General features: G+C 40.1%; 1 protein-coding gene across 17 annotated transcripts; it reads right to left on the reverse strand.

The window, feature by feature from the left end:
• Positions 1-3: 3 nt before the first annotated feature.
• EDARADD (EDAR associated via death domain) lies at positions 4-27,963 on the reverse strand. 17 transcript variants are annotated; one of them, XR_015708605.1, is made up of 7 exons: positions 19,114-20,130; positions 15,348-15,409; positions 13,616-13,655; positions 10,535-10,656; positions 7,657-7,702; positions 4,620-5,097; positions 4-1,966 (listed from the first exon to the last, which is right to left on the reverse strand). XR_015708605.1 is itself a non-coding variant. In XM_087776331.1 (7 exons), exons 3-7 carry the CDS (start codon positions 15,348-15,350, stop codon positions 4,721-4,723), a joined length of 588 nt encoding a protein of 195 aa, XP_087632457.1. In that variant the 5' UTR covers positions 15,351-15,406; positions 27,029-27,115; positions 27,862-27,963; the 3' UTR covers positions 1,993-4,720. The 17 variants fall into 17 exon arrangements, 15 of the variants coding, with proteins under 15 accessions (XP_087632457.1, XP_087632456.1, XP_087632460.1 ...); XR_015708606.1 differs by lacking the exon at positions 4-1,966 and adding an exon at positions 1,993-4,465; XM_087776331.1 differs by lacking the exons at positions 4-1,966; positions 19,114-20,130 and adding exons at positions 27,029-27,115; positions 27,862-27,963 and having other exon boundaries at positions 1,993-5,097; positions 15,348-15,406.
• Between the last annotated feature and the right edge of the window lie 21 nt (positions 27,964-27,984).

A 27,984-nucleotide genomic window follows, 5' to 3' on the forward strand; every position in this document is an offset into this window, starting at 1 on the left:
AGTCAAGAAAAGGATTTCTGTACATATATCAGAGGAAAGAGGAAGTTAACACCATAGACATTACTTCTCACTAATTATTGCTGACAGAAGCTACTTCTTTCTCATCTCTTCTCCAATTTTAATCCTCATCTTCATAGCACTGTGAAGGCCAGTAAACAAAGCCTGAACAAACACAACACACCAATACTCTTTCATGTCGGAGTTCAAAAAGGCCAAAGCCAACCTTGCTGATCCCATCCTAACAAGACTTGCACTGCTTTATCTTTCTCACATTCAAGATTCTCATTACCACAGCAACAAATATACATTTACCCCAATGACCTGCCTTTGAAATCAAGAACACTGTTTTACAAAGGTAAAGTACAGAGATCAAATCAACTAGTAAGTCTGCCCGGCTGTTTAATTGCCCCTGCCCCTCCCCGAGGGTACAGGCAGGCCTTTTCCAAGTCAGTCAACTCCTCTTTGCAATCAGTTTCTTGTAAGATGGAGTCAGTTCCAGTCCTTGGCCAAGGTACAGGCTTACAAATACTACAGAATCCATCTTTCCAAATAAATTCTTCTTAGTGCTGCTCGTATTCTGCCTGTGTGACCGGTAGATCCGTACCTTCCCTACCCAGCTAAGGCTAACAGCTGACCATAGCCAAGCAATCAGGACTAGCCGAGCTCAGGGGCAAGGAAAAACACTTTTCTGTCAAAACAGGCAACAAGCCCAAGTCCTCATTTAATGGCGCTCTGCCCTACTGTCCAAAACTGACCCAAAACTTAAGACTTACAAGATGTATTGAAATTAGTTATGAATAACTAATTGCTTTTCCTTCATGGACAGAGAACACAATATGCTGCAAAAATTGCAGGAGTAGGCTGCTCCTTAAATTATTATGCCATGCACTTTCTTTGACCTTGTTTAAACAATTCTGCTGTCTGACAAAAAAATACCTCTGGCTACAAGGCAACAGTGTTACCCTAACTTAAACCACCATAAGGCAGAATTTACATTTTTTTCCACTTGCTAACAGCTTGACTTGGAACTGTGGGAGGCAGTCAGTTTGAGACAGTGAAAAATATGCAGTCTCTTGCATGAAGCGTTGCCCAGACTGAGCTGCAGCTCTCCATTATTCAGTAGTGATTCAGAAAGAAGTATGGTTTACGGTTTCTGTACAACTTACTTCCAAGCAAGCTCCTGGGGCCATGCTGACTACCGTATCTTTTATGGTAGGCTTCCACAGGACAGCCCCATGGGCTCATCTTGCACTCCTCTCCACAGATCAGAGAGAAGTGCATGCAGCAAGTAAGGCAACTGGATACTGTCACCGTTTTGTTGGGGATGCCCCACAGTGGACCTCACAGCAAAACTAGGGGCTCCTGGAGCACAGGACTCATCCTTTACTGTTGAAGAACAGTTCTTAGGCTCACCATGTCTTAGATAAAGCTGCAGGAATGAAAGCATATAGTGGTTTGGACATCTTCATAGAAGCTAAAGGGGGTGGGAAGTGCCACTGATTATCCTGCAGGCAGAGAGATGGCAGCCAAAGAACTGGAAATCCCTGAAGGGAGAGCAGGTCTTGTACGGCAACAGGAGAAAGATATAACGGGACAAAACTGATAATCTAGTAGAGCCTTTTCAGTGTCCATGTGATTCTCTAACCTTCATTATCAGATTGGTTATTAATTTGGGAAAAGTTCACCCAGTGTAGGTTTCATACCTCTCTATAGTTAGTAACTCCGCTGCAAGTTTCTAGGTAAACAGCTTTGTTCATCACCTTATCAAAATTAACTCATTTTTCATATGGAAAAGATAAAAGTGCATCTTCCTTTCTTGAACAGCAGTATCTGTTGCAAACATAGGTGCTTTAAGATGCCACAAATCTTGTATATAAGATGTTTTTTTTTTTTTACACAGCACAACTAGTTGATAGTTCAGTGGTTCCAAGGTGACTGGTGAGAAGGAAAACAGCTGCTTTCCTAGCTGTAATAAAAACAAATACGATAAAGTCAAACATTGACAATCTATATTTCTTCTAAAAATAGTATACATTATAACAGAAGATATAAGAATAAACTGAACACTCAGACCCAATATTTTGTAAACAGATATAAAACTAAAAAAGTGTGTACATCTCAATTCATGCCATACAAAGAGGAAAAAAATATTTCAAGTATACGAATGAGTAATCCAGTGTGTGATGAAGTTTAAGGCTAACATTTTCAACCTTCAGTGTTGAATTTATACAGAATTCACACATGAACTCTCAGAAGCAGTTTTATTTCCATCAGACATGAATCCTTGCAGCTGATGGTGACTTTTCAAGAGCTTCAAGGGATCAGAACTCATTTCCACAAGACAGCAGTGTTTCTTCAAAATTTTACAAGTTTTAGCCAGAAAACAGGAAAAAGGGTAGATTTCAGTTGAACATCTTGATTTAGAAATGCTGCTGCATCATTTCATGTTCCCATTATGAGTCTTAGGTGAGGGGTCCAGCTCTTTGCTGGACTGGATCTACCAAAGCAGAGCATACTATAATACCACACATATAGCTGTAATATATTCTGGGAGAGAAAAGCTGTTGGCAGACGTGCCAGCACTCATCATTCAGAACAACCTAATACACAGACACATGATCCTAAATCATGCATATAGTAGGTCCAAGGTATGGGGATTATGTTGGACAAGCTGCATCATGAGCTGTTTACACGTAAGCAGTGGATGCCTCTGTAGGAACTGAAAGTAGCAGGCAGCCCAGCCACTGCAGTAGTCTTCAAAGCTGATTCTAGAGCTCCTAACTAAAGACAGAAGATTATTTGCACAAGTTCGAGTTGACAGACATCTATTGGAAACCCCTGCTCCTAGAGAAGGAACATGAAACATTTGAACTGCAGCCCCAACAAGATACAGCAGTACAATTTCCTCTTTAAAGTATGGCTAGAAAACTTACTGTTCTAAAGAGTAGTAGCTTTTTTGAGGAATGGTTAAAAAAAGTTATTAAAAATGCCAGTCTTCCACAAGCTTTTAAAAAAAGAAAAAATTCAAACCTCAAATTTAGGTCAGTCTTTTCACCTTGAAACTAGACCTTCAGCTTCTTGAAGTCACTAAAATAAAGATAATTTATGTCACCCCAGAACTAGTGCCTGACATTGAAAATGTTAGTCTTTACTTCTACCTCCTCTGTAACCATATCGCTTATTATCTATAGTATAGTATTACCAGAGGTCCCTTTTCATTCTCTTACAGTAAGAAACTCAGTATACAGCATTAGACTTCCCTCAGCTTTACTACTAACTCTTAGTCATTTCTACTCGAGAAAAGTAAACAGTGCATCAACCTCTACCCCATTCTAGTTTTGCCCCACATCTTGACATACTGTTCACCAGTGCTTTGGTATATACACCTATGTACATATTAGTATTATCTGAGATGCCTTTAGTAAGTGTAACAACTAGAAGTATTTTTAAGTCACAACATTTTTGTGTGTGGCATTATAGCTATAAGTACTTTATACATTGTATTGTATAACTGATTTTTCAGGAGTTTTTTTAAAACATTAGAACACAGAAGAATGGTAGGAAAAAGACCAATTTCTAAAATATTTTAAATGTAAACAGTGTAATTCAGAGTATCAAAATTCTTTGAGAAACATCAGTCTAAACCACCATAAGTGCTTTAATAACCATCTACCTGGACTGTAGATGAATTCAGCTGTTAATTTCCCATTAGAGTGGCTTTAATCAATACATAAACTTGTGCTAGTTTCACACAAGTGTGCAACTACTTTGGCATGGGACAGAAAGCAGGTCAACCCACAGGACTGTAAACAAAACCACAGCCTGTGAAAAGGGAAGTTATACTCAATACTAAGGATATACGGTGGGTGGAGGCATTAGCTGTCACCTCACACTGCAATGCAAGAGGCATTTGAGAGAAACAGATCAGTACAGTCAGAGTGCACGTTGTCTTCAAAACTTGGGAAAGTAATTTTAAGTGTAAAGCATTTTAATGGGTTTTTTTGGTCCCTAGTGGTTATGGGCTGGAAAGTCTCTCTGAATTGCACGATTTCTTCTACAGCAAATATATGCCCTATGATGTAGAAGTATGCAAATAATTATTTTGTTTAACATCTATTCTTGTTTACAAGAGAGATTTAAAGCTTAATTTGCCTGAATGTGACGTTGAAGCATTGAATTAATTGTAACATGCAAATCCAAACTGCTGCTTGGAACACTGAGGTGTTCCTGTGCCAAAACCAGTGTCATAAAGGTTAAAAAATATTAAAAAAGGAAGAAAAAAAATAACCCCTCATCTTCTACTAAGTAGAACACATAAAATTGTGGAAGGGCTGCCAGAAAGGCCAAGAGACTTGCCTTCTAATTGTGGCTTTCCCAATAGCAACAGCACACAACTGACATGGTTCACAACTGCTGCAGTAAAACCAGTGGTCTGGCTTTTTCATTCCTCTTCTGCTTAGGAAGCCTACGAACAGCAGCAAAGAAACTGAAGGCATTTGTAGACTCAAGAACACAACCTGCATTATTCCATCCATTTTTGGAAGGTTATCTTTGCAACCCTGAGGGCACAGAACATATATACGTGTATACAGTACATAAAGCTTACACAGTATACAAACCGTCAGTACAGGCTTGCTCTCTCTTGCAAGGGAAACCTCCCATGTACTAGTGGCAGCTAGTCCCAGCATTTAACACATACGGACTAACAAGTTTCTTTGGCCTAGAAGTCATTCTGGTAAGTTCTGTTCCCTCTCTTGGGCCATTCCTCTTCCACCCATTTCAGCAGCACTTTCACAACATCCATTCTCTTATAAAATTTACAGAGATCAATCAGCTGCTCCACAGTCCTGTCACTATTCCGTAGCAAGAACTCCAAGGTGGGACTTTGGGGCTTCTGTTCAAGGAAACACAATTCATCATAAGTCATCCCCCACTTGCTTGCTAAATTTCTCCAGTTTTTCACTGTTGGGTGGCAGGGATCCAGCTTTAGCCTCACTGTGTACAACAAGTCCTCATCATTGAGCATGTCACTGATGGTCGGTGCACGGAATAAGCACAAGGAGCAGGTGCCATTTTCCTTGCAGGTTTTCTTGAGATCTGCAGTGAAAACCATTACATGGGGAGAAGTTAGGATCTATTGCTACGGTTTCACGGGGAACAAAAAGTTAAAAGCACAAAGGGATGAAGAGTATTATGTTCCTGTGAATCGTTTCTGAAAAAGTCAGAATAGTGACATGTAATGCCTTTCCTTAGGAAGTACCCATGAAATTAACTTTGTCAGACTTCTCTCTTCACTACGCTCAGTGGCTATAATCAAAAGGGCAGTAATTTTGAAAGTACCATATTTATACATTTATAGAAAAGGCATGCAATTAGATCCAGTGTGTGAGCTGGCATAATCGCCTTTTTTGGTTTTGGGAACTACGTCGCTTCCTTGAATCTGCCATAACCCCTGCGTACATCACCAACAGGATTATGTGCATCTTGTATACATGTGTTGTAGGATGAAGGAAAAGCTTTTGCACTTCTGAGCTACTGCCTTCATAGCAACATGAAATATTTGCACCAGGAGAATCTCTGCTGACAGCTGCAAACACAACTAACATCCAGTACTTTAACACAATGAAAAAGTGGAAATGTTCCTTTGCTTTGTAAGGGCTCTTACAATAAAATTTGTCCCTGTTCTAGCAAGCAAGCCTATTTTAAATGTACATTATGGGAAGGAATAAAGTGCATACTCCTCCATGTGTGAGAAAAATAAAAATACCAAGTTGCTGGAAGTAGGTGGCGATGTATTCTAAAATCTGTATCAAATACTAAAAATTGCCATTTAGAGGTCTCCCACACACAACAGTCAATATCTCCCCAGCATCCATCACAGTGGTGCTATCAGACTATATTATATATTAATAACCCATAAAAGCATGTAGAAACCAGTTCTAGTCATACTTCTAGTTAAATACTAATACTAAGACCTTTAACATTGCAGTAGTGTAGGGCATTGCTTGAGCATTTTGGCTGCAGATATGACCTTAACTCTCCCTGCTCCTTTTTGAAGGCAGGGAGAATTTGGTATGTTCGAAGAGTAGTAGATAATGGACACAGCCTAGAAGCACTTTCTAAAGCTTCTGCCCTCCAGCCTCATTGTACAGCTTGAAATAGGGAAGTAACTGGTCCTATTTGGGATAAACCTCTTTGAAAAAGGGACACTACAATAAGAAAACTGATATTAATCAAAACAATGATTAAAAACAACAACAGAAAACAGTGACACACAATTTACAAGTGCTGGATCAGTGCTGGTCTAAGAGACCTGAACCGTATCTCTGGCAAAGGGCAAATCTGGTACTCAGCGCCACCTACTCATACAGACAACAGCATCTGTTAAGGCTGGTTTGTTTGTTTTTTCATTTGCAGTAATTACTGTCAGATTGTGTGAAAATTCCAGAAAGACTGTCAAATTGTGATTTTTTTATTCTGAATATTAGTGCTGATAAAAGCAACTCAGTTGAATGTAGTTTCTGCATGCACTTTGCTTTTTGGTTTTAAGGGAAGAGCAGGCTATTGTTATTTTTGTAACGTTGCTCATTGGCTTGCCTTTTTAGCAGGCCAAAGACAGCTTCTGAAGTTTTCAACAAGTCAGGACATGCAGCAACAACACTGCTGCAGACACATAACTTCATACAAATGCTTAGATTCCCTGTTAAGGGGAAACACATTCTGGCGACATCTTTGCTCACAGGTATTCCACAGGCCTTGCAGCTGCTCTCTACAGAAATACGAATATGAACTATTCTGTTCTTCTCGTGCACCCTAAACTCTTGCTGAAGTGAGACAAAATTTGCTTGCTTCATTCATACTAAGATTTAGTTATACAAACAAGGCGAAATGAATGTAATCCAATCAAAGTTCTGGCTGAGCTCAAAGGGCAGGAGAACACCCTATCTGAATTTCATCTTATTTTGCTTTGCAAGGATGCCAGAGTAAGTTTTATCCTCCAATAGAAGCAAGGAAGAAGGGGTAAAGAAAACACAGGGCATAGTTATAGGTAAACAAAACTAAACCAACCTGCTTCTTGTGCGATACCATGTGCAGACTATCAAAAGCATTATAAAGAATCCTGCTTTTCTAAGATGCCCTGTGTTAGATACTGATGAGCAAATTATGACCTATCCACCTAATGGCATGATCCTGATGCTACATGATAGGACAAGCTTCTTTACTAATAGGAAATTTTCTGTTCACTGTTAGATTAACAGACTAACAGTGAACTCTGTTCACTGTTAGATTAACACTGTGTATCATCTGCACATCCCCCCACCCTCAGCTGAACTCATAAAGTTATGGGATAAGCCCCCAGAGCCCACTGCCAGCTTCTGCTCTCTCCAGGTAGCTGTTTGCAAATTTCTTTCAAAGGTGGATGTACTAGATGTATTTGGAAAGCCCAACTTAACCACTTCATATGGTCCGCATTATTGATCACCACCCCCTTTAGAACTAAGAGGAAGCTGTAAATGACACTGGTAACGAAATGAGCTCCACAAGCATTGACTACCCAGGCAGTTCTTGGTTATGACAAATAGCAGTTTTTAATAAAAGTACTTTCAAAGAAATTCTAGGAATAAAATACGTAGAACAGTAAAGCTGACATATTACCTGAAAGTGATTCATCGCTATGGTTTTGCGTGTCTTTGTCTTCTGGCTACAAAGCAGAAAACAAATATAAATCAAAACAATGTATTTGAGCACCAGAGTAACTATTTGGCTAATTTACAAGTGGCAGGAGATTACTTAGTAGAATCCCGAACTGCTTGTAAAGTCAAACAGGGAATACATCTGTTTTTGAGGAATTACTGACAATCTGCAGTCTTTTCAGGCAGCATTTTCATGCTTTGGCTCACAAAACTGCCCTGGTTGTATCCACTGAACAATGTCATCTTTATTAGTGATATGCTATGGGGTTACATCTTTTGAATAATTTGTTCTTAATCCCCCAACAGCTGTTCAACAATTCATATTGCTTGATTAAAAAGATTTTTTAAATGCTTTGTAATGAAAAAAACGTGAATTTTGCCTGTAACATGCAGGAGTAAGGGACGGTTTCATTGATTTAGGAAAAGTGGAGGAGCTTTTTTTACAAATTTCTTTACATACATATGAAGCTTTTCTAGACAACAGGTGGACTTGAACATTTCTGCTGTTTCATGTCTAACCCTCCTCCTGTTTGAAGTAAGCATTCCCTCAGTGGCTTTTTGCCTGCTAATTAAACATAATGAAATTACTTAGCAGCCTGAGACTGCAACACACATTGTAACATTTCAGTTCTATTTAGAGAGCAACACCTAAAAACTGGAAGGACAGCACCTTGATCCTAGAACTGCGGGAAACTGCGGCTGCCCTTACTTTAACTACGCGGGTGTGGAGCCAGGTGAAATAGCTTTCTTCTGTTGAGGATTTAAAGATAAAAGCAGAAGGGGATTTTCCCCTTACATAGCTGCAATAAAGTATTGTTGATTTTTTGTATTGTGTCATTCTTCCGAAACTGTCACGGCAGGCTTCTTCACATTTTGCAGGCTGTGCATGCAAACTCAAGTCAACTGGGTAACAATATAGTGTAATAAGATACTCTATTCCTACCTGCTACACCTTCTTTACTAAGAAATCAACTAAAAATAGAATATAGGCAGTTTCAGTTGATGTGGTGAACATACATACATTCACAGTCCAATTATAAAGAAGGTAAACAATCTCCAAAATATTTAAAAAGGAAAAATTTGCATGCTATATTCAGCACTTCTTTATTCCCTGAAAACTGCAAGATCACACATGCAACATCAGTTCACACCACAGAATGTCTGCTCTCCACTCAAGAGAGATCTAACACTGCACATGCCACTTGCAACAGAATAATTCTTGCCATTATCTTCTAGTAGTTTACTTTTCCACTGGCACCACATAAACTTTCTCTGGACAGAGCTTTTTAAACATGAACTTGGCCTTCATGGCAACATGTGAGCACTCAAAGTTTAAGAAAAATTAAATCTGGAGATCCTGATTATAGTCATTGTCTCCATTCCTACAAATTCCTTAAAAATTTAAGGCAGAACATTATTACTGAGCCCTGAAGAGCAAACCCCAGAAGGGTAACTCATTGGGAGAATGAGGAGCTGCCCATGACAGCTCAGCCTCCCCAGAGATCTGTTTCAAAAGAAACAAGCAAGCAAATAAAAACCAAAGGAAAAAAAAAAAGTGGATACTGTTCACTTAGTTTGCAATAGCTAAGTTGCTGTCCTGAGCTTTAGTAACGTTTCCCAGACTTTATGAATTCATGGAAGTTCAAACCGTATTGTGCAAGCTAATACCTAAATGCCTTTAAGAGATGTCATTATACTCATGTCTTGTGATAAAAAATAACGAGTGGCTAGTACTGCAAAAAGTACAGAGAAAAACAGGGATACTTACCGGTGCTATACATCTGTTTTCAAAATTCATATTTTTACTGATCAGTTATTATCTACTTTTATCAAGTCAGATGCACTCAGGTTTATTCAAGATCATTTTCTTGTAATATAATTGCAATAAGACAATGTAGTGCTGCTGCCCATGAAATTAAGGTATTAAGCAAGAATATTTTTTGCCCACAACTAAAATCCAATCAACCTCTACAGGTCTAATCAAAGCCATAAACCTAGGCACAGTCTGAAGATAAGCAGAAAGTTTTTCAGCTCTACAGAACCATTCACACCCTAGTACACGGAAATATCTTTATAGTGATTCTAAGCTGGCAATAAATGCTCTCTTCTTGATGATGGGAATGAGACTGTTACCTCCACCATCTGCGAAATGCATACCAAACTCATGTTTGTTTTTGATGAAATTCAGCTGGGACACTGGCATAAGGAACTCCTAATTCTTCGTCTTGCTGGAAAATGCTCATTCATTTCTCTTCTCCAAGTTTTCTGCTCAACCCAAAGAGAATCAATTTGAAATTCAGCAAACAACATTCTTGAAAGATGGTAACCATGGAGCATGGGGGTCACTCAGCATTGCCCAGCCTATGGCAATGTAAGATTTCACAAACAGTGGAGAGTGTTTCCACTATGGGAAGAGCAGTGTCCCAAAGTTAAAGCAGAACAGTCAAATGCCTCCCTGAGGGCAAAACACAAAGAGTCCAAAATGTAGGATTCCTTACTTCTTCATTTATTCTCTGCCCTGGCTCTATTTTCAGCAGGGAAGAGGGAGAGCATGCATGACAAAGCCTTAACTCTTTGTCAGTGCTTCCTCAGAGCATCTACACACTAATCAAAACCTATTTAAGATACAAAGTACATGTTAATGATTAAATAACCTTTCTTTTGCTCTTCTCCACAAAAGCTCACTTCATTGAACTCTTGAAAACAGAGCCTATTTCTGGTCTGTTTTACTGAGTAATTCCATGCTCTCCAGTTATAGTCTGAAAATATATTTCTTTGTTAACATACTTATTTAATCAATAGCAATAACTTAGTTCACATTCAGGTACCATTTTTCTTACCTGTTGGATTAGGCCAGAATCTGACGTAAGGGTCTTGATGTTCACAGATGCAATTTCCAATGTAACTTGATCTGTTAGGTATTCCTCATCTAAGACAAAGACTGTGAAACACTGGTCTTCCACTCAAATACAAATTCAAATAGTAAGACTATCAAATAGAAATTATAGGTGTCTAGCATACAAAATTTAACTCTATATCATGATCACTCACTTGGAAATGCTGGATTAAAAGCCCAAAATGTTAAATTGGCAGAGACTACAACAATCATACAGAGCATGACTGTGCAAAGAAAAATAATCCTTGCAGAGATCAGATATTAGTGTAGCAATTGTTTTTTAAACAAACACCACACTATTTTTGAAGCAAGAGTCATGTTCTATTTTCAGAAAGCTGACCAGAGGATATTAATCAAACTAATACATCAAAGTAGGCTGAAGATGACTGTCGCAAGTCCATATGATCCCCTTTTTTCTTTGCTTTTCTCATCACACAATGATAGCTGCTGAAATATGTGCTACGCAAATATTTACCTTTTATTCTGCCCGTTTGCAAATTAGGCTTATCCTACTTATCTCTACTACACAGGAGTTTTCTGCAGCACTGAAATAATCCATTTCAAACTGTGTTTATCAACTGCCCTGGGAGTATACTGAAAAGCCCAACATTCTCCAGTACAGCACAAACTCTATTTACCTTTCAAGCTTCGCTTCAGCCCTCAAAATGGGGTACAACGGATGCACAAGTCCTTTGTGAACCTTGTGCAAACAGACAAATTTCACTCTGCGTGATTAATAAGGTCCTCATCATCAAACCATTTGCATAATTCCCTGGGCCAAGTACTGACTAACCATTAACACGAGCTTAAAAGAGGTTATATTCTACACGTTTTTACACACAAGAACTCTCCATGGTGGTGACTATGTTTGTAGCACTGATACATTTCCATTTGCTGTTTGTTTAGTGGTAAGATCTCATTAAAGAACAGCTATTATCTTTATGAATCGACAGATAACAGAAAGAAGATATATTTCTTTATCTCACTCAAGAAACTGATCTGAATCGAATAATTCATCCTTACACTTGCAAGAAAAAAAAAAAAAAACAAAATTGTGATTTTCCTCTTTTTCTGCTTTTATAAGACTGTTGAAACTTAAAGCCAAATCATATTCCACCCCCAGCACGGCAAATGCTTAATACAGATCATCTTTATTCTTTATGACTGTAGGTTCAGAGACAACAACAACAACAACAAAAATCCAAAAAAGTCTGGCTGAAAATGCAGAGTATGGGCATCAAAATTCCACTTCATTTGTGTGGAAACATTATGTGTGAAATTTGTTCTGTGTCTGAGTGGAGGTAGAATTATAATCACAACATGATGTAAATATTAAGCCTAGTCCTGCAAGATGAGAAGTTCCCTTAACTCACCTTTAATTCATAATTGGTAGAGGGTGCTAAGAACTTTAATAAATTATGGCCCTGAAATGGTCCATTAATTAATTGACCTATAAAAGCAACAAAAGAGCTCCCACCCCACCCCCAGCCAATGTACTGTCTATTCAAACATTATGTCTGAAGCAAACATAGTTTTGTGTTACACAGAATCAGACCTGCACATCTGTAACACTTTTTAGCTCACAGATTCATATTTCTAAGTCTGTATTTTTATAGAAATAGTTATGAAAAGTCATTCTTAGAAAAAAATGTAAATCACAGAAATGAACATAATATTAAGAGGTATTCGTACCACTTTCAGCTCCAAAGGGGAGATGTCAAGCTATATTAGTACTTATATCTTTTTACACTTAGCAAGACGAAGCAGAAACTAAAATTAAAAATAAACTAAGTTCATTTCCTTTCTACAGAAACTGCTGAAATTTCTACTTCCTCTCAGCTTTCATTTTTAAATTAAATGCATTTTAAAACATGCAATCTCAGATTTCAAACAACTTTAACAAATTTGAAATTTAGGAATTTATCTAATTAATTTTGAGGGGCACCTGATGTCACAGGTGAAATAAAAAACAGGACATGGAAAAGAATGTTACAGAGAAATTGCTTTAGTGTTAATAATCAATTTTGAAGGAACAAACCATCTGACTGCGAATAAATAGAAAGTAGTTTATGATTTCAAAGTAGTTTTCATCCCATGTTGTCCTTTCCTACTGAGCAGCACTTCTGAGAAGATGCTCATTTCCTCTGGCTGGCACCCTTGAGCCCCCAAAACAGTCTCTAACCTTTCTTTAACCCCAGTGGTATATTGTTCACAGTCCTTAGCAAAAGTTTCCATTGTGACTAACTTCTGCATAGTTTCCTGTGTCTGTCCCCACTGCTGTGCAACACAGGATGCAGAATACACTACCTGCAGGGCACTTCTCAGCTGAACCCCTGCCAGTGCATTCCCTGGACAAAAGCCAGTGGTGAAGCCTGGAACGACAGAAAATCCCACTCCACATGCCAAGGAAACCATAGAAGGGGATATTCACACTGTGTAATCCAAGTATTCGACTTCACGCAATACAGAACCTGCACTCCCTCGCTCTATTTTCAGTGAGGAGAGGCAGGAACTTGTGCAGAGTGGACCTATATTAGGTTCCCAAGTAGATGGTATTAATACCTGCTGAAGGTAAAAGATGGCATGAAGAGTGAGTTGGTTATAGGGCTGAGAATGCAATCAGAGGCAAAAGACCTGGAAGGTATTTCTGGATTATATTTCTGATAACCTCAAGGCACTGGTTATCTCTTCAAAGCCACCTTCTAACATTATCACATCTCTACCATCTGTTCTCTGAACACTGGTTTTTGATGGCACCACTGTATTTTCTTTCCAGATTGAGAACCAAGATCTGCAGTTTGAGACTGACTTTTAGATCAAAACTAAACTTTGGAAGGAAATTTTGAAAGCTATATATATACACACCAAACTGACCTTAAAAATACGGAAGACGACACTACATTTAAAACGTAAGCATCTAGGAAAAAGTAAGAGTATTTCAATCTGTTGGATAACACCAATGGTTTTATTGCACGTAACAACACAGATCTATGACACCTGAATAGACAGAATTCACAGTACTTACCTTTAGGTACTCCTGTGTCTTGGACAGGATATTTTTCAGTCTGTAACAAAAAGGCAAGAGACACAGATGTTTGTTATTTTGAGTGTAATTGTGCTGGAGAAAGAGTACATAAAACTGCATAACTATAGTTGCATCTCTTAAATTGTTACTAGTTTATCTGGACAATCAGACATAGTAACACTCTTATGCGGGAATCGAGATGCTACTAACACTACTGATTAGCACATGCAAAAGTAACAGAGCTTGCTGCTTTGCTGCAGTATTTTAAAGGTAGTACATTTTAGTGAAAAAGCAGAGATCGGGAAAGAAATTTTGCATTTAAGGAGCAAGATAGTCTAGAAAAGGTAATGCATATCAGGAGGAATAGAGATGACTTCAAAAGTGCTTTTAGCAGATGTAAGCTTTACTAAAATGTTACTGTACTGAAAGAAAAAAATATTTTTCCTTCTGCTCTAAAATGAAAAAGCTGGTTAAGATGCAATAGAAAACTATTATTATTGAGTTTAAGGGGATAGCTGCTCATTTCCAGGCATGTTATAACTTACTATTATACCTGAAATCCACCTCCTTCCCTATGACCCCTACCCTTATGTAAAAGTAGGCGTGGCTTTTATAGAAGCTCATAACCAAGCAAACAGATTAAAGACATCTTAATTTAAGGAGTGGGGGGATAAACAAACTTTCATTCGTCTCAGACATAGCAACTTTTCCCCGCCTTTTAAAAACTCCCCTTAGCAAAACAGCATCTAATTTAGTCAGTCCACAAAAACAATCACAAAGTCTATATCTTTTATTAAAACCTGCTAACACAAATGCACGTACACAGACTGCAATAATGGATCCCAGTGAAGGATCAGCATTTAAACTACTAAAGAAATTTGCAGAGTTTCCTGCTGATTCCCTGTTGCAAAGCTTCAACATGGGAAGAAAACACCAAGACAAAGCAATAGCTTGCTCACTTGCCATCCATAAAATAAACCAATGCATTTCAATCTGTTTACATTTGTACATTAGGCAACAGTCTTCTCTGGGTTACATGGCACTGTAACTTTTCCCCAGAGTAAACAATCCATAGCAACATTAGAAATAAAAACTCTTAAAAGACTTCACAGAATTTCATATTGCTTTTACCCGATATACTCCTGTCTCAGCACAAGACTGGCATGTTTAATATCCTAAGACACAAAAACTTGTCATAAACGGTGTTACTCTACCAGCAAGCACTAGATAGCGCTGTTCGTCTCTCCCTAGGTTCACCCATGCCTGCTGTAAGGCACTGCTGTTCGGTCTTACCTCTCCATGACTTTAACTCATCAAACAAAATAGGTACAGGAAGGATTAATATCTCGGTACAATTGAAATTTTAGGCCCTAGGTGGGCTTTCTTATCTCTCCAAGCCATATAGACAGAAGAATGTCAGCACCAATCTTTCTCAGTTTTTGGGGTTTTTAAAATTAAAAAAATGGTACTGTCATAGCCTCTACAGGCTATCCCATGGACAGCTCAGCTGATACCATCCAATTCAGCTTATGTACCTATTGGTATTTTTATTTACACTTTAATTGTACAAGGTTAGTAAATTAAAATCTGTTTATACAATCATACAGATAAGCAAAACCCTATATATACTCACAGTTTGAGTCAACATCCTTGAATGTTTTACCTCACTTCTGCATTACGTAACTGTAGAGAGCTGTAATGATTTGAACTGTATTAGACCAGAAACACATACCATTGTTAAGGAAAGAGTGCTTGGATCCGTATCTTCCACCGGCTCTTTTGCTGCATGATCTGCTGGAGATAAGAAAGCTTCATCACTGCATAATCTTCAAAATATTTCTGTCTGGCAATTCATATTTTGCTTTTTTGTCTGACCGAGATAAAGCACAACTATGCAGCCATTACATGCATTATGTCAAATTACATTTCCACAAGAAAACATGACAAACTAGAAAATGTCAGAGCTACTAGCACATAGATGAGAAACTACATGCAACAAGGAAACCCAACTCTAAGCTAACATAAGATAGACTTAAATAAAAATTCTAAATTATTTTTAGTAAAAAAAAAAAATCACAAAACAATTCAGCAATAAAGAATAAAATCCAGTAAATCTGCTAAAAGCTAAGTTTTGTTCTCTGAGTGGCAGCACTCTGTTTTTTTCTTCGAGCAATAATTCAAACAGTAAACATACCCACTACAACAAAAATAAATACTATAATAAACGGCAGACTGTAATAAAAAACCTAATAAAAAATATGCTTGACGTAAGCATTAATTATTTGTATACAATAAAATAAGAAATTTCAATTATATTAGCATCAAAAGGATACAAAAATAAATCTTCAAAGCATTTGCAGGTGAACCATTAAATGTCAACCCCTCTGCACCGATGGCTAAATTGATAAACAATAGTGGGGTACTGACCAAAAGTGCACAGAGAATCTGAAAAAAATTTCATATAGAAGTCAGGATTCACAACACCACTCCTGTAATTTAATGTTGTCATGCCATTTCCTCAAGGAATCTCTTCTGTTGATACATATCATGTTTTCAAAAACTGAAAAACATTTTAAATTATGTAGTAGGATTCTCACTCCATTCTTGTCACTCTTATTCTAAAAGTCCTTATACTTACTAGAAGACCACGTTAAGTGTTTTCAACCGCAACCAGAAAGAGGTGGTTGGAATCAATATTTGGTGATTACCTTCTCCCAAATATAGAAATCAGTGCGGTTTAGAACACAACTTAGTCCCAGAAATGAATTACAAAACACCCAGTATAAACACTGATCCCCAAAATAACACAGAAGTTGCATAGACACTATTCTAACCAACTCAAATTTAGCATAATTGTTTATTTCGGGGCCTGCTCCTACAAATCTACTCAATGCAATAGAACAACAAGCTAAAGCATAAGACAACACAAGACAGTACAATAAACAGGCCTGAAAATAAAAAAAGCGGCAGCAGTGGGACAGGAGCAGCCCCGGGGCTCCAGGACAGAGCTATTCTCCCTCCTGCGGGGCAGCCCCATCAGCAGCAGTTCCTGGGTGTGCGGTGTGGTGCCCAGCCCCTCTCTGCAATGCCAGGAGGAGCCTTTCTCCGTGCTCGTGCCCACAGGAAGACCACAGGCATTCTCCAGGCAGGTGGCACACGATCAGAGGGGTCAGATCTACCAGGCTTGGTACTGGGAGCCAAAGAAAGACTGCAGTGAAGAAGGCCAGCCCAGGCATCCCTGGGCTCACTGTTTCTCCACTGCCAGCAAAGACCCAGCAAACCCAGTGGCAAAGCATGCAACTTATCGTCAGTTTATTCTGGAGGCCTTACAGCTCCTCCTTATGGATTCTTGCCCGAGTTAAAAAAAAAAAAAAAAAAAAAAAAAAAGAGAGAGAGAGAAAAATCTTTCGTTTGCCCTTGTAATATAAGAGGAGCCTTAAGGTAGATGAAAGCAGACCCCACAAAATGTCCATGCCCTGGTGTACCTTGGTGGCTACTGTAGCTATGGTAAGGGCTTCATCCTCTATCTTCTGTCACATCTCCAAGATATGGCCAAGGTACAATGCAACACTAGTAATTATTTACTTTCCACAATCCAGAGGGAAGCACTGAAAAAATGCGAGAAGTTCCAAGAATACGGGCATTCTATAAGTGGCATGCATGTGTATAAATATTTGTACCTAAGAATATACGCTCCACATACTGGCTGCAAATGATTCACCGTGGTCTTGTTGATCACTGATACTTGGCAGATAATTTGAAAACCACAGACTTAATATTTAATTGTGAATAAGGCAATTAAAATGCCATGTCCCCTCTCTCTTTCCCACATGTACCTCCCACAGCATTCTGCAGCTTATCTCATACAGCTGGATGCAGGTGCACAAAACAGCAGGGAGGAAAGTTCTCTGTTTATCTCAAATGTAAAACATCCACATGTTCAGCATTTGCATGTTGAAAAGCCAACAGGAAATACAGGTATCATCTGACTGACTATTCAGTGCAGACCATCTGATTTCATAGTTACTTTGACAGACAGCTTGATGACAACATTATCTGGGATCCCTCAAAAAAATCACTATCCCCATACTCCCCACCGACAGCATACAGCCACTGGCCTACATTTACTTCCCCACACTTCTGCCAGACGGACATAAATCAGCACGTGCAAATTGACTCGGACAGGCGTAAGTCAGGTTCGATGGTTGCTCCCAAGGTTCCTTTCTGCCGCCCAGCACCTGCACACTGACTGCTCAGCAGCTGCCATGGCTCTCCTGCCTGAGCCTGTCCAGTATAACCAGTCTGCAACGGGAGCAGCAGACTTGTACCCATCACCACCATTTCTCTCTGTTCAATACTGCTACTCTAACGGGATGCAATGCTGTGCACTTAACAGTGTGAACAGTTTGCCAATTTTATGCATACGCAGGCGTACATATGTGTATACACGTACATATTCAAATTTCTAATCCTACATCCGCTCTTTGTCCTTGCATTGGAAGGAAGTCTGAAGGTGGGTTTTGGAGACTGCAGCATTTTGACCTTTAAGCAGGAGGGGGTTCACAAAGCACCATGTAGCAGAGTCGGTATTCCCCTCTGTTGCAGTTTTTTCCCTGCAGCATAGCCTTGACACCACCAGTAGCGAGCGAAGCATGTAAGGGGTCCACTGTAGTTACGTAGTTCAACCACACATATATAAAACCTCTCTCACGCCAAGGCAGGGCATACACATTAATAGGACAACTTAGTACAACTTGAATAAAGGCATCACCCTAATACTAATGTTGTTCATAGAGATGAATCTTTTGATTAAACCCAAATCAACAATGGTGCTTTGACCAGAGACACATGAATTTCAGATTTGAATAAGAGAAGGGAATACGGCAAACTATATTAGAATATTCAGTTCTCTGAAAAATCTGGTGGACTTACATCAGCACTTGTGCATTTTTGTTTACTGTTAACTGCTCAAAACTTTGTCACTGTCTGAGCAGATAGGTAGGGAAAAACTGTGATGCTGGCACACCTGAGATGAGGTACTCAAAAGTCATTTGCGCCATTAGCCATGTAAGTTAGAGTGTGGGCTTCCTAACCACCCGGAGTCTGCGATTTTAACAACATGGCTTTGAAATGTGCTGTTAGAAAGCACAAGCTAACTTAGACGCTGAGCACTGGCACAGGCTTGACAAGACAAGTTGCACTGAAGCGCAGCAGCGGAGCACATGATAAAGTATTACCATGCTTAATTAGCGTGTGCGGAGGGGGAAGGGAGCAACTAACAAACCCTTTTAACCTCGGCCGGGGCCAGGCTCCTCACCTGGCTCCCGTGAGCGACGGCCGCGGGTCACCCCCGCCCGGGGGGGGACGGGACGCGGGGCGGCAGGGCGCCGGAGGCCGCGCCCCGCCTGCCCCGGACCCGCGGGGGGGCCTCGGAGCCGCCGCCCCTCCCACCGCCCCTCGGGGCACCCCGCCCGCCCGGCTCCCCGCGGCGGCCTCACCTGGGGGCAGCGGGTCCTGCGGAGCGGCCATGGGGGGGCGGGCGGCGGCGGGGTCCCAGCGCGAGGAACGAGCGGCGCCCGCCGACGTGCCCGGAACCGCCGCCCGCCGCCCCGCCCCCTTCCTGCCACCGCCCCAGGTAGGGCCTCGCCCTCCGCGGGCAGGGCGGCGCTCCGCGGCGCGGCTCCCGCCGGGCGAGGACGCGAGGCCTGTCCGCCGGCGACGAGGGCGGCGGCCGCCGGGAGACGCCGCGCTCCCGCCGGCAGGTAAGGGCTGACGCCCCCGGGCGGGCGGCGCTCCACTGTGTCAGCAGTCCCTGCTTCATCAACGCCGCGGGCGCGGGCTGCGCCTTGCGGCTCGTGACGTAGCGCTAGTTCCGACCTAAACGAAGTTACTCCGGCGCTATAGAATCAAGCGCTCGCTGTCCTGCCCCTACGGGTTATTTAAGCTCTTAGGCGCTTAAATGACTGCCTTCAGGCAGGGAGGGGTGGTCGCCGCTGGGATCTGAGCTGCACCTGCAGATGGCTGGCAGCGCAGGGCAGAGCTGAAGAACCCGAGTATTGCAGAGCAACAACCGCAAGCGGCGCTGCTTCTTCACAAATGCTTAAAATTCATCCTCTTGTGCTACAGGCGCTTCCAATACCGTGGTGATGTCAGATCTTTGTATGTCATTGCTTTGGGTCCCCATTGTCATCTCCAGCAAATTCTCTCGCTTAAGGTTTCAATATACTTAAAGTAATACAGATTTCTTAAATGGGGTCTGTGCATGAGATCACTTTCTAAATAAGAAATATCCTGTATTGCTATTTATTGTCCAAGACAAACAAAAGAAACCAGCGTAATTGAATTTGCCATTATAAAGACTACGTTTGTGTGTTAGCCACCTTACGTGTTTATTAACAAGGTAACTTTACAGCCGCGTTCTACCCTTGCACCGAGAGCGCTCCAAGTCAGTCAGCTGGCTTACACTGGAGGAACTAAAAGTAGCCTTTGCTCCATAAAGCATTAAAAATTGAGTGCTTTTCCACAGATTATTTTCCATCTGTCATGCATGTTACAAATCTTAAAAAAAAAAAAAAAAAGTGATAAAGATTAAATTGCTCTTATTTTCAGAACTTAGACTGAATCCAGTAGCTCATCCTGCTATTGGGCTTTTCATTAATATAGAATCCTAGAATCCTTAAGGCTGGAAAAGACCCTTAAGATCATCGAGTCCAACTGTTAACCTATCACTGTCAAGTCCACCACTAAACCATGTCCTCGAGCACCACGTCTACATGTCTTTTAAATACCTCCAGGGATGGAGACTCAACCACGTCCCTGGGCAGCCTGCTCCAGTGCCTGACTGCCCTTTCGGTGAAGAAGTTTTTCCTAATATCATAGAATCATAGAATCGTCAAGGTTGGAAAAGACCCTTAAGATCATCGAGTCCAACCGTCAGCCTAGCACTGCCAAGTCCATCTATACCATGTCTTCAAGCACCACATCTATCTGTTCTTTAAATACCTCCAGGGATGGAGACTCAACCACTTCCCTGGGCAGCCTGTTCCAGTGCCTGACCACCCTCTCGGTGAAGAAGTTTTTTCTAATATCCAACCTAAACCTCCCCTGGTGCAGCTTGAGGCCGTTTCCTCTCATCCTAGTCAATAATATTAATGTTTTTCAATGGTTCTGGTACTGAATTTGTGAATTTTTGTAAAAGAGTAAGTCTTTGTGAGAAGAGCTCTTATGGTGTACACCTAAATCATCCTACCAGTGAGAGTACTGACATGGTATTTAGAAGATTCAGAGCATCACCCTTATTTCACCTGGATAAATGGAGGTTTTGCCATTGGGTTATACACACACACACACACATCTCTATATATCTAAATCTCCAAGGTAGAGCTAACAGACCACTAACATTTCTGTAATTCATGATGTGTAAAAACCAAAGAAGTGGTTTTTTCGGCATATCATTGGAGTCCAGCTATTGATGGTATGGGTTGACTCTGATTGCTTCCACGTTAATATTGAAACTCATTCTCAAGAACAGAGGCATTTCTTAGTTTAAAAGGGTAACACCAAGTCTAATTAGAAATAAAATTGCTGATTCTGTATGTTTCCTTAGAGTTCCTTAGAGGCACAATGTTTTTGGTGATGGATAATCAGGCTGAGAGTTATAGGGCAGAGAAAGTGTATTCTTACCAACACAGATCTGCACAAATGCTAGAGCAATAACTGTATCCTCTCCAATAACTGTAAGGAATGACAAAGCCACAGTGGAGCTAAGAATTTTCTGGATTTTAAACCTGCCAAATTTATGCTTCAATAAAATGAATGCCGTATCTGCCCTGAGGACCTGCATGTATGTATTGCCTCTGCGTGCTGTTTGAAGACTACTGGTTTTAACCCCAGAAGTAGACATAGTCAGCAACTACAAAAGCTTTGGATAAATATATGTATAATCTATATAAAAATGTATCCATTAACATCCTTCAAAATATCATTAGGGTACTATTGTTACACAGGTGGCTGTAAACTGCAGAAACATACAAAGCATTGGTGTTGGGAGCTAAGCCAGGTTTTACTGTCAATGTGGTATTTACTCTTCTGATAATTTACAACCTGAAATCTTCCTACATTAGGATTAAAAAATTATTTTAGTCAACAATAACAAAATAATTTTAGTGGAACAACACTTGTGTGAACAGCCAAAACTGGTTAATGTTGTTAAAAATCATGTATTTTTAAAAGCGTATCTGTAAATTGCATTGGCTTTTCAATTTGAAATAGTTTTTTTTAACAAATTATTCATAAAATACTCTTTAAAATAATGGAATTTAGTAATAGAAGCCAATAGTCTAGATAACATTACTGCCTCAAAACTTAGTTTAGTCATCATAATTTAACAATTTTTTTCCTGGTACTGAAGAAGAAGCCTGCAATTACATATAAATATCTCTAGAGCACTGTCAGCAGCACAGATTAATCTGGTTGTTGCATGCCTGTTCTTGTATCATTCTTTAATGAGTGGTATAGAAATCTTTGTTTGTCACTTAACTAACTGACCAGTCCAGAAAGCCAGCAATTATTTTGGCAAAACTAAATGTAACTGTATCATAAAAACTAAATCCAGAATAAGGTAACTTTAAGCAACGGCATTCTCTAAAACAGTGGATTAACTTTCTAATCAAATTTCTATACTTAAGTGCAATCTGTATCTTATCTTGCTGTAACCCTGCAAGCTGCTAAATTCACTGTAGCTAATGATAATGTGAAGAGTTCAGGATTTTGTAAATTTCCACTCAAATACAGAATTAATATTTTCAAATAGTTTTTACAAATCAAGTCTACACATGCCTCTTCTCACCCTTTTCCTGGCCCCATCAAAAAACCAGCAATCTTTGATGAGGACGGAGACTTTTCCCAAAGATCTAGAAATTATCTGCTAAGACATAGCCAGTTAGTTTATTGTTTAAAATTGCAATTAACCCCCAGTGTCAAGGGGTTTCCCGCCTTCTAAGCACAAGGCTGCAGATGAAACCTTTTTCCTGCCATGGACGATATATTCCTGTCCAACAAAATATTATTGCTATCTCCCCACAAAAAGATATAAAACCTTTTTCTGACTGATCCTCTACAGCTTTCCCCCATGGAATAAAGAACTTCTATTCTGGATCACAAATGCCATTAACACAGTGGAACAGTAATCTTCCCCTCCCTGACAGGGGTTGCTAATAGTCGCAGTAACTGTGGGCCTGCCAGTATGCAGGGCAACCTTTATTCTTCCCTATTCATTTGCTGTATACATCTCAAACATCCTTCCTTAAGGAAGTTCATATTGAGTAAAATACTTCTGTTTCAACATAAGCTCTTCACCTCTAATGTATTTCAGTAGAGTTAGGAAATACCTTCCTGCATTTTCTTTCCCAGATATCCTATAGATAGCTTTCAACTGTTGGCAGCTGACAACGTGTTGCTAGGCCAGTTCTTTAAAATTCTGAGACTGTTTAGGAGTAGGAATAATTAACCAGCAGCTAAGAAGTTAAAACTATTTTCTTTGCCAGTAATTATATCGGTTTGTTCTTTTACAGTTGTACAGGAATGACACAATTTTGACATTCATTTGACAGAAACAACATTATGTGGAGAAAATATAAGAAATGACACATACCTAGACCATCTTACGTAAGCCTGTGGATAATTTGTTTGCCTTACAGGGCTGCATGATATGGGAATGTTCCCACCACTCTGGGAGCTGTGCTGTGTCCAAGTCAAACATGCAGCACAGAAACAGTGAAACCTTGCTTTCTCTAGATTAACATATTGAAACTGAGCCTAATACAATTGGTTTCAGGCTGCAGCTTATCCCTCTGCAGGGGCATTATTAGCAGGGTCACCCTGTCTGGCTGCTTGTTTGCATAAATTGTATAATAATTTAGTTGAGATCTCTACCTCATGGTCTGATTTGTTGACAGATAAGCACACGCATAGAAAGTGCAAGTGCATTAATCTTGCATGTTTTTTTAAACAAGATTACTTATGTTCATCTGCACCTGCTATATTCAGAAGTTTGACAGAGTTAGTAGGCTCATTTCTTTGTTAGCATTCCTTCATCAAAAATGATAGTTACTACAGAAATGACAGTAAGACTCCAGAGATTACTTTCCTTCTGTACTCTTGATTCAGACGATGCAGTCATACACTACATGGTGCAGTTTGTTAACATTCAACTATAACACACACAAGAAACATAGGGACAAGGATACAGGTGTATCGCTAAGATTTGTAGTTAATTTTTACCACCTACAAAATCTTTTAAAAAAATGTACTCCCTCTTTGTACTTTGCTATTCTTTATTTTTATTGCATTCAATCTTTCTTTCACCTCTTTTTCCTCATTGTGAAGCTATTGCTGTATGAAATCTTTATATTAAAAATTTTGCTTTTTTTCACTATACTGAATTTGACCTATTGTTTTGCCCTGGACAGGCCATAGTCCTGACATTTCTCATTTGTCTAGACGTCCATGGGTACTTTTCAAAAGTTATTTGCAACAGTTGCCTCAGACTTGAGCATATATTGTGGTTTCAAGGCAGATATCAGTAGGTGAGAACAGGATGTCAGTGAAGCATGACTTGCAAGGAAACATAATAACTTGCATCAGGCCTAACGACAGCTGGATTAAACCGGGTTTTGGGCACACAAGTTCTTCAGTTGTAGCAAGCCTGATAGACCACAGAACTCCTGTGTTCCACTACTTGTCTGCTTTTTGTACTTCCATCAGGTGGTTTACTAAAAGTTCTTACCCACAGCTTTGCCTTGCTGTATCGTCAAAGCTTCATAACTAGGCTACCACAAGATGTTCCATTGCTCAACAGGCACTGCACTCCCACTGCTGCTGTTTGCCAGACTTAAACAGAACTCTGTGGTGTATTGATTCCTCTCGTTTACTCGCCTAAGTTTAGAAAGGACTCATTCAAATGTTAATTTGGAAAAATAAATAAAGGAAAAAAGTTTCAAGGGCAAAAAATTTCCCAAAGTCCATGTTTCAGATTAGTGGAATCTAGTTCATGAACTTGGCAAAGCCGCTAGGCTTTACCAAGCTTCTCCTAACGTGAAAAATGAAGCCACCCTGTTTCGCCTGTTCGTTCACTTAAATTTGTCCATGATAATTTCTGAGATACACTTTTACATGGTTGATGACCACAGATCATGATTTCTGTGTACAACCAGAGTGCATAAGGTCAATTCTGGCAAATAAGAGCTAACTAAAAGGCACCGATGGAGCTAATACAAGAAAAGTAGCAGGACTTCATCAGTTTCAGTTCCCACTGTGCCCTCTCTGCAGGCCAGAGGCAAGTTTGGTAATTGCAGACTTCTTGTATCCACTAAAAGACCTGTCTCTCTGGTGCACTAAAGACTGTCACTCTCTGGTGCACCCAGATCTCCGTCCACTCTAGAGAACAACGTTATGATGGGAAAGAGGTGACTGTGATGTGCATTATTTAACTCTTATTTACTAATACAGAATAATGTTCTTAGTTCCTGTGTTCAAGGCTTTCTTTGCTTGCACGTAGAAAGAAAACGTTAGAGCTTGCAAATAAAACTGTCAACATTTTTAACAGCAAAGCATATTATGAAATCACAGAAGATATTTGTTCTTATGCCAAGCACATACATTGTACATGTACACTGAAAAACTAAATATATATGCCAGACTCTTTTCATGAGCCCAGGAAGCTGTAAACTATGATTATCCCTCTCTCCAGTAAAGGCTTGTCCTCAGCCCTTGCTGAGATATAACATCATGGCAAATTTCATTAAAAGAAACAGGCTTAGTAGGTACTCCCAGCTTTGTAACGTGCTGTTAGGTTTCGTTTGCAGTTGTAAGACTGTTTCTTCTGCCGCTATTTCCTGAAATTCATTTCACAAAGAAATCCTATATTAGGATTTTTACTTTATTTTTTAAACATTTTCATACCACTATCAAAGTAGCATTCATAGGTTGAAATCAACACTAAAACATAAAATAAGATTGAAAATACCCTAGAGATTAGAAAACCGCATTAAGCTAAATTCAGCTCTGGTATAGCAAATAATACCTATGTATACAAGGAAGTAATTTCTTTTTTTTGCCTCTTAACATTATTCATTATACTTTTCTACAGCCAATTCCTTATGCTTCTAACATGGCAGTCTAAACTGCTACAGACTTTTGATGCAAGCAGGATAAGACTCCGTCAGAGGTGAAGAAATAAAGTACTTTCTGTAACTAACATAAAATGTTCTAAAGTGACAACTTCGAAAATATGATAGTTTACATCTAATTTGCATAGCCCTTTATGCAGTGCAAGCGCTTGATTCTTCCAAGGTTTTGGGGCTTTTTTAAATACTCATGGCAGAAAATTTGCTCCAGAATCAAAGCTATAAAATGCAAACGAATACAATGAATTCACCTGAACCTGTTAAACAGAAGCAGTTCCTTTGTGAGAAGTACAAACCACTCGTGATGAAGTATGGAGTACTGACAGTGAAAGCAAACCATGGCAATGTAAACATTAGCTGTTCTGCCATTTCTTCTCAAATATCTAGCAAATTTATTGGGCCACTGATGCTGAAAATAGGAACAGATCCTCATTTAATCCTTCCCAAATGATATAGGAGCAATTACATCACCTCTCTGGGACCAAACTATAAAACTACTGCCTACTCCATTTCATGGTCTCTGTAATTCGTAGCTATCAATCCTTCACCTTTTCAAGCCATTTTCAGCAATGCAAAATCTGTGACATACTGGCACTTAAGGACAAATATGATGGAAAACTAATTTGAATTAATTTTCAAGTAAATAACAATGGCCAATCTAAAAACATTTAAGCTCTCCAAAATAGTTTCCTCAACCTTAAAGCTTGTTTCCATACTCCAGTAAAGGAGTCTTCTCCTCTAACTGAAAGGGTGTAAGAAGAACCTGGGCTAGCAGATAGATTGAAAATAAAATAAAATCCTAATTCCAGCAATCCTGCACATGAAATCAGCACAACATTCATATTTTCCCACAGGAATACAAATTTTTGCAATTCCAGAAGTGAATTACATATATACCTTTAACTGTTGGGAGCAAAAAGATTGTTTCTGAGCTGTTGTGTGGTTTGGTTTTTTTTTATTATTATTTTTATTTTGAAAGGAACTGAAAAGAAGCAGCAGTAACAGTCTTAGACCAGTTGCAATAGCTATTGGCAAAGCACAGCTAGACAAATTCAACTGATGTCATACCGTAACTTTCAACCTGTGAAGTGCCAACCACTCTCCCTAAGGGGGCAGTAAAAAATTAATAAATAATAAAATAAAATTAGGTGTAGCTAAACTGATCTAACAGCAAGCAGCCACTGGAAGAGATGGTCCTACCCTCTCTTCTTCCTACCAGAATATGTACCTTTGCCTCTTCCCCTGGATCATGTCGAGTGATGAAGCAGACATACAGTGAGTCAGGTCAGCTGGCTGCTCTGACAGAAAATTATCCCTAGGAAAAAAAAAAAAATGCTCAAGTAGCTGAATTGATTTAACATGCAACTTTCAGACTGCGAGCTCAGACGTATGGGATAGGGAACCTGAAATAGGGCTGCCTCTTTCCACGCAACTCAGTATTTCATTATCTTAGCTGTAACGTGAAACCACACCTGAAAGCACCTTCTTCCCGTCTTGTAGGCTTCAATTTGCTACACAGTAGCCTGTGCCTCCACTGAAAAAAGCATGGGGGGGGGGGGGGGGTTACAACTGAAAAAACTAATAAAAAGAAAAAAAAAAAAAAGCCAGTGGATGGAGAGTCTATTGCTTTTCCATTAACTTTCAGCTTTGCTCTCAAAGCGAACAGGTAAGAGAATCAGCCAAGGCAAAGCTGTATTTCCTATCTCCCTGTATTTCTTGCTGTTAAAAAAAGTTCTGCGCGCCCATCTTTACGTAAATAGTTTCTCCTAAAAGAAGGTGTGCTGAGAGAAAAGGGCAGTTTAACCTGAAAGAAAACAGCCGCTTCTAAACACTCAACGCAATTCACCTCCAGGGCGCTCCCCAGCGCTTCGCACCGGCAGGAGGACGAGACGCCTCTCGAAGCGCTTTGTTGTCTCTGTGGGCACCCGGCCGAGGGCTGGAGGCGGGCGCCGGCAGGCACCGGACATTTCAACCTCCCGCCCCCAGGCGGGGTGCGCCCCTGCCTAACGCCACCACGTAGCTAGGACTAGCGCGGCCCCTGGCCCCGTCGCCGCACGTTACCGGCAGCGGCCGCCCGGGTGACGCCGCCTCCGCCTCACGGGACGGCGCCCCGCTCGTGCCTCCCCTCACGCGTCGGTACGCGGGCACGGCCCCCCCGCCGCGCGCACGCGCCCGGCAGCCCCG

Source organism: Nipponia nippon, unplaced genomic scaffold (assembly GCF_047370975.1).
Source record: "Nipponia nippon isolate SJK-2023a ecotype South Korea unplaced genomic scaffold, ASM4737097v1 scaffold_4, whole genome shotgun sequence".
NCBI classification, from domain to species: Eukaryota; Metazoa; Chordata; class Aves; order Pelecaniformes; family Threskiornithidae; genus Nipponia; species Nipponia nippon.

Bases quoted from the DNA above. Each gene is read 5' to 3' on its own strand.
- EDARADD (XM_087776320.1), bottom strand. From the start codon at position 19,144: ATGGCCGCTCCGCAGGACCCGCTGCCCCCAG. The intron at 10,657-13,615 runs GTAAGTACTGTG...TTTGTATTTGAG, and splicing joins AGACACAGGAGTACCTAAAG to TGGAAGACCAGTGTTTCACA. The intron at 5,098-7,656 runs GTAATATGTCAG...TTTTCACTGCAG, and splicing joins TAGCGATGAATCACTTTCAG to ATCTCAAGAAAACCTGCAAG.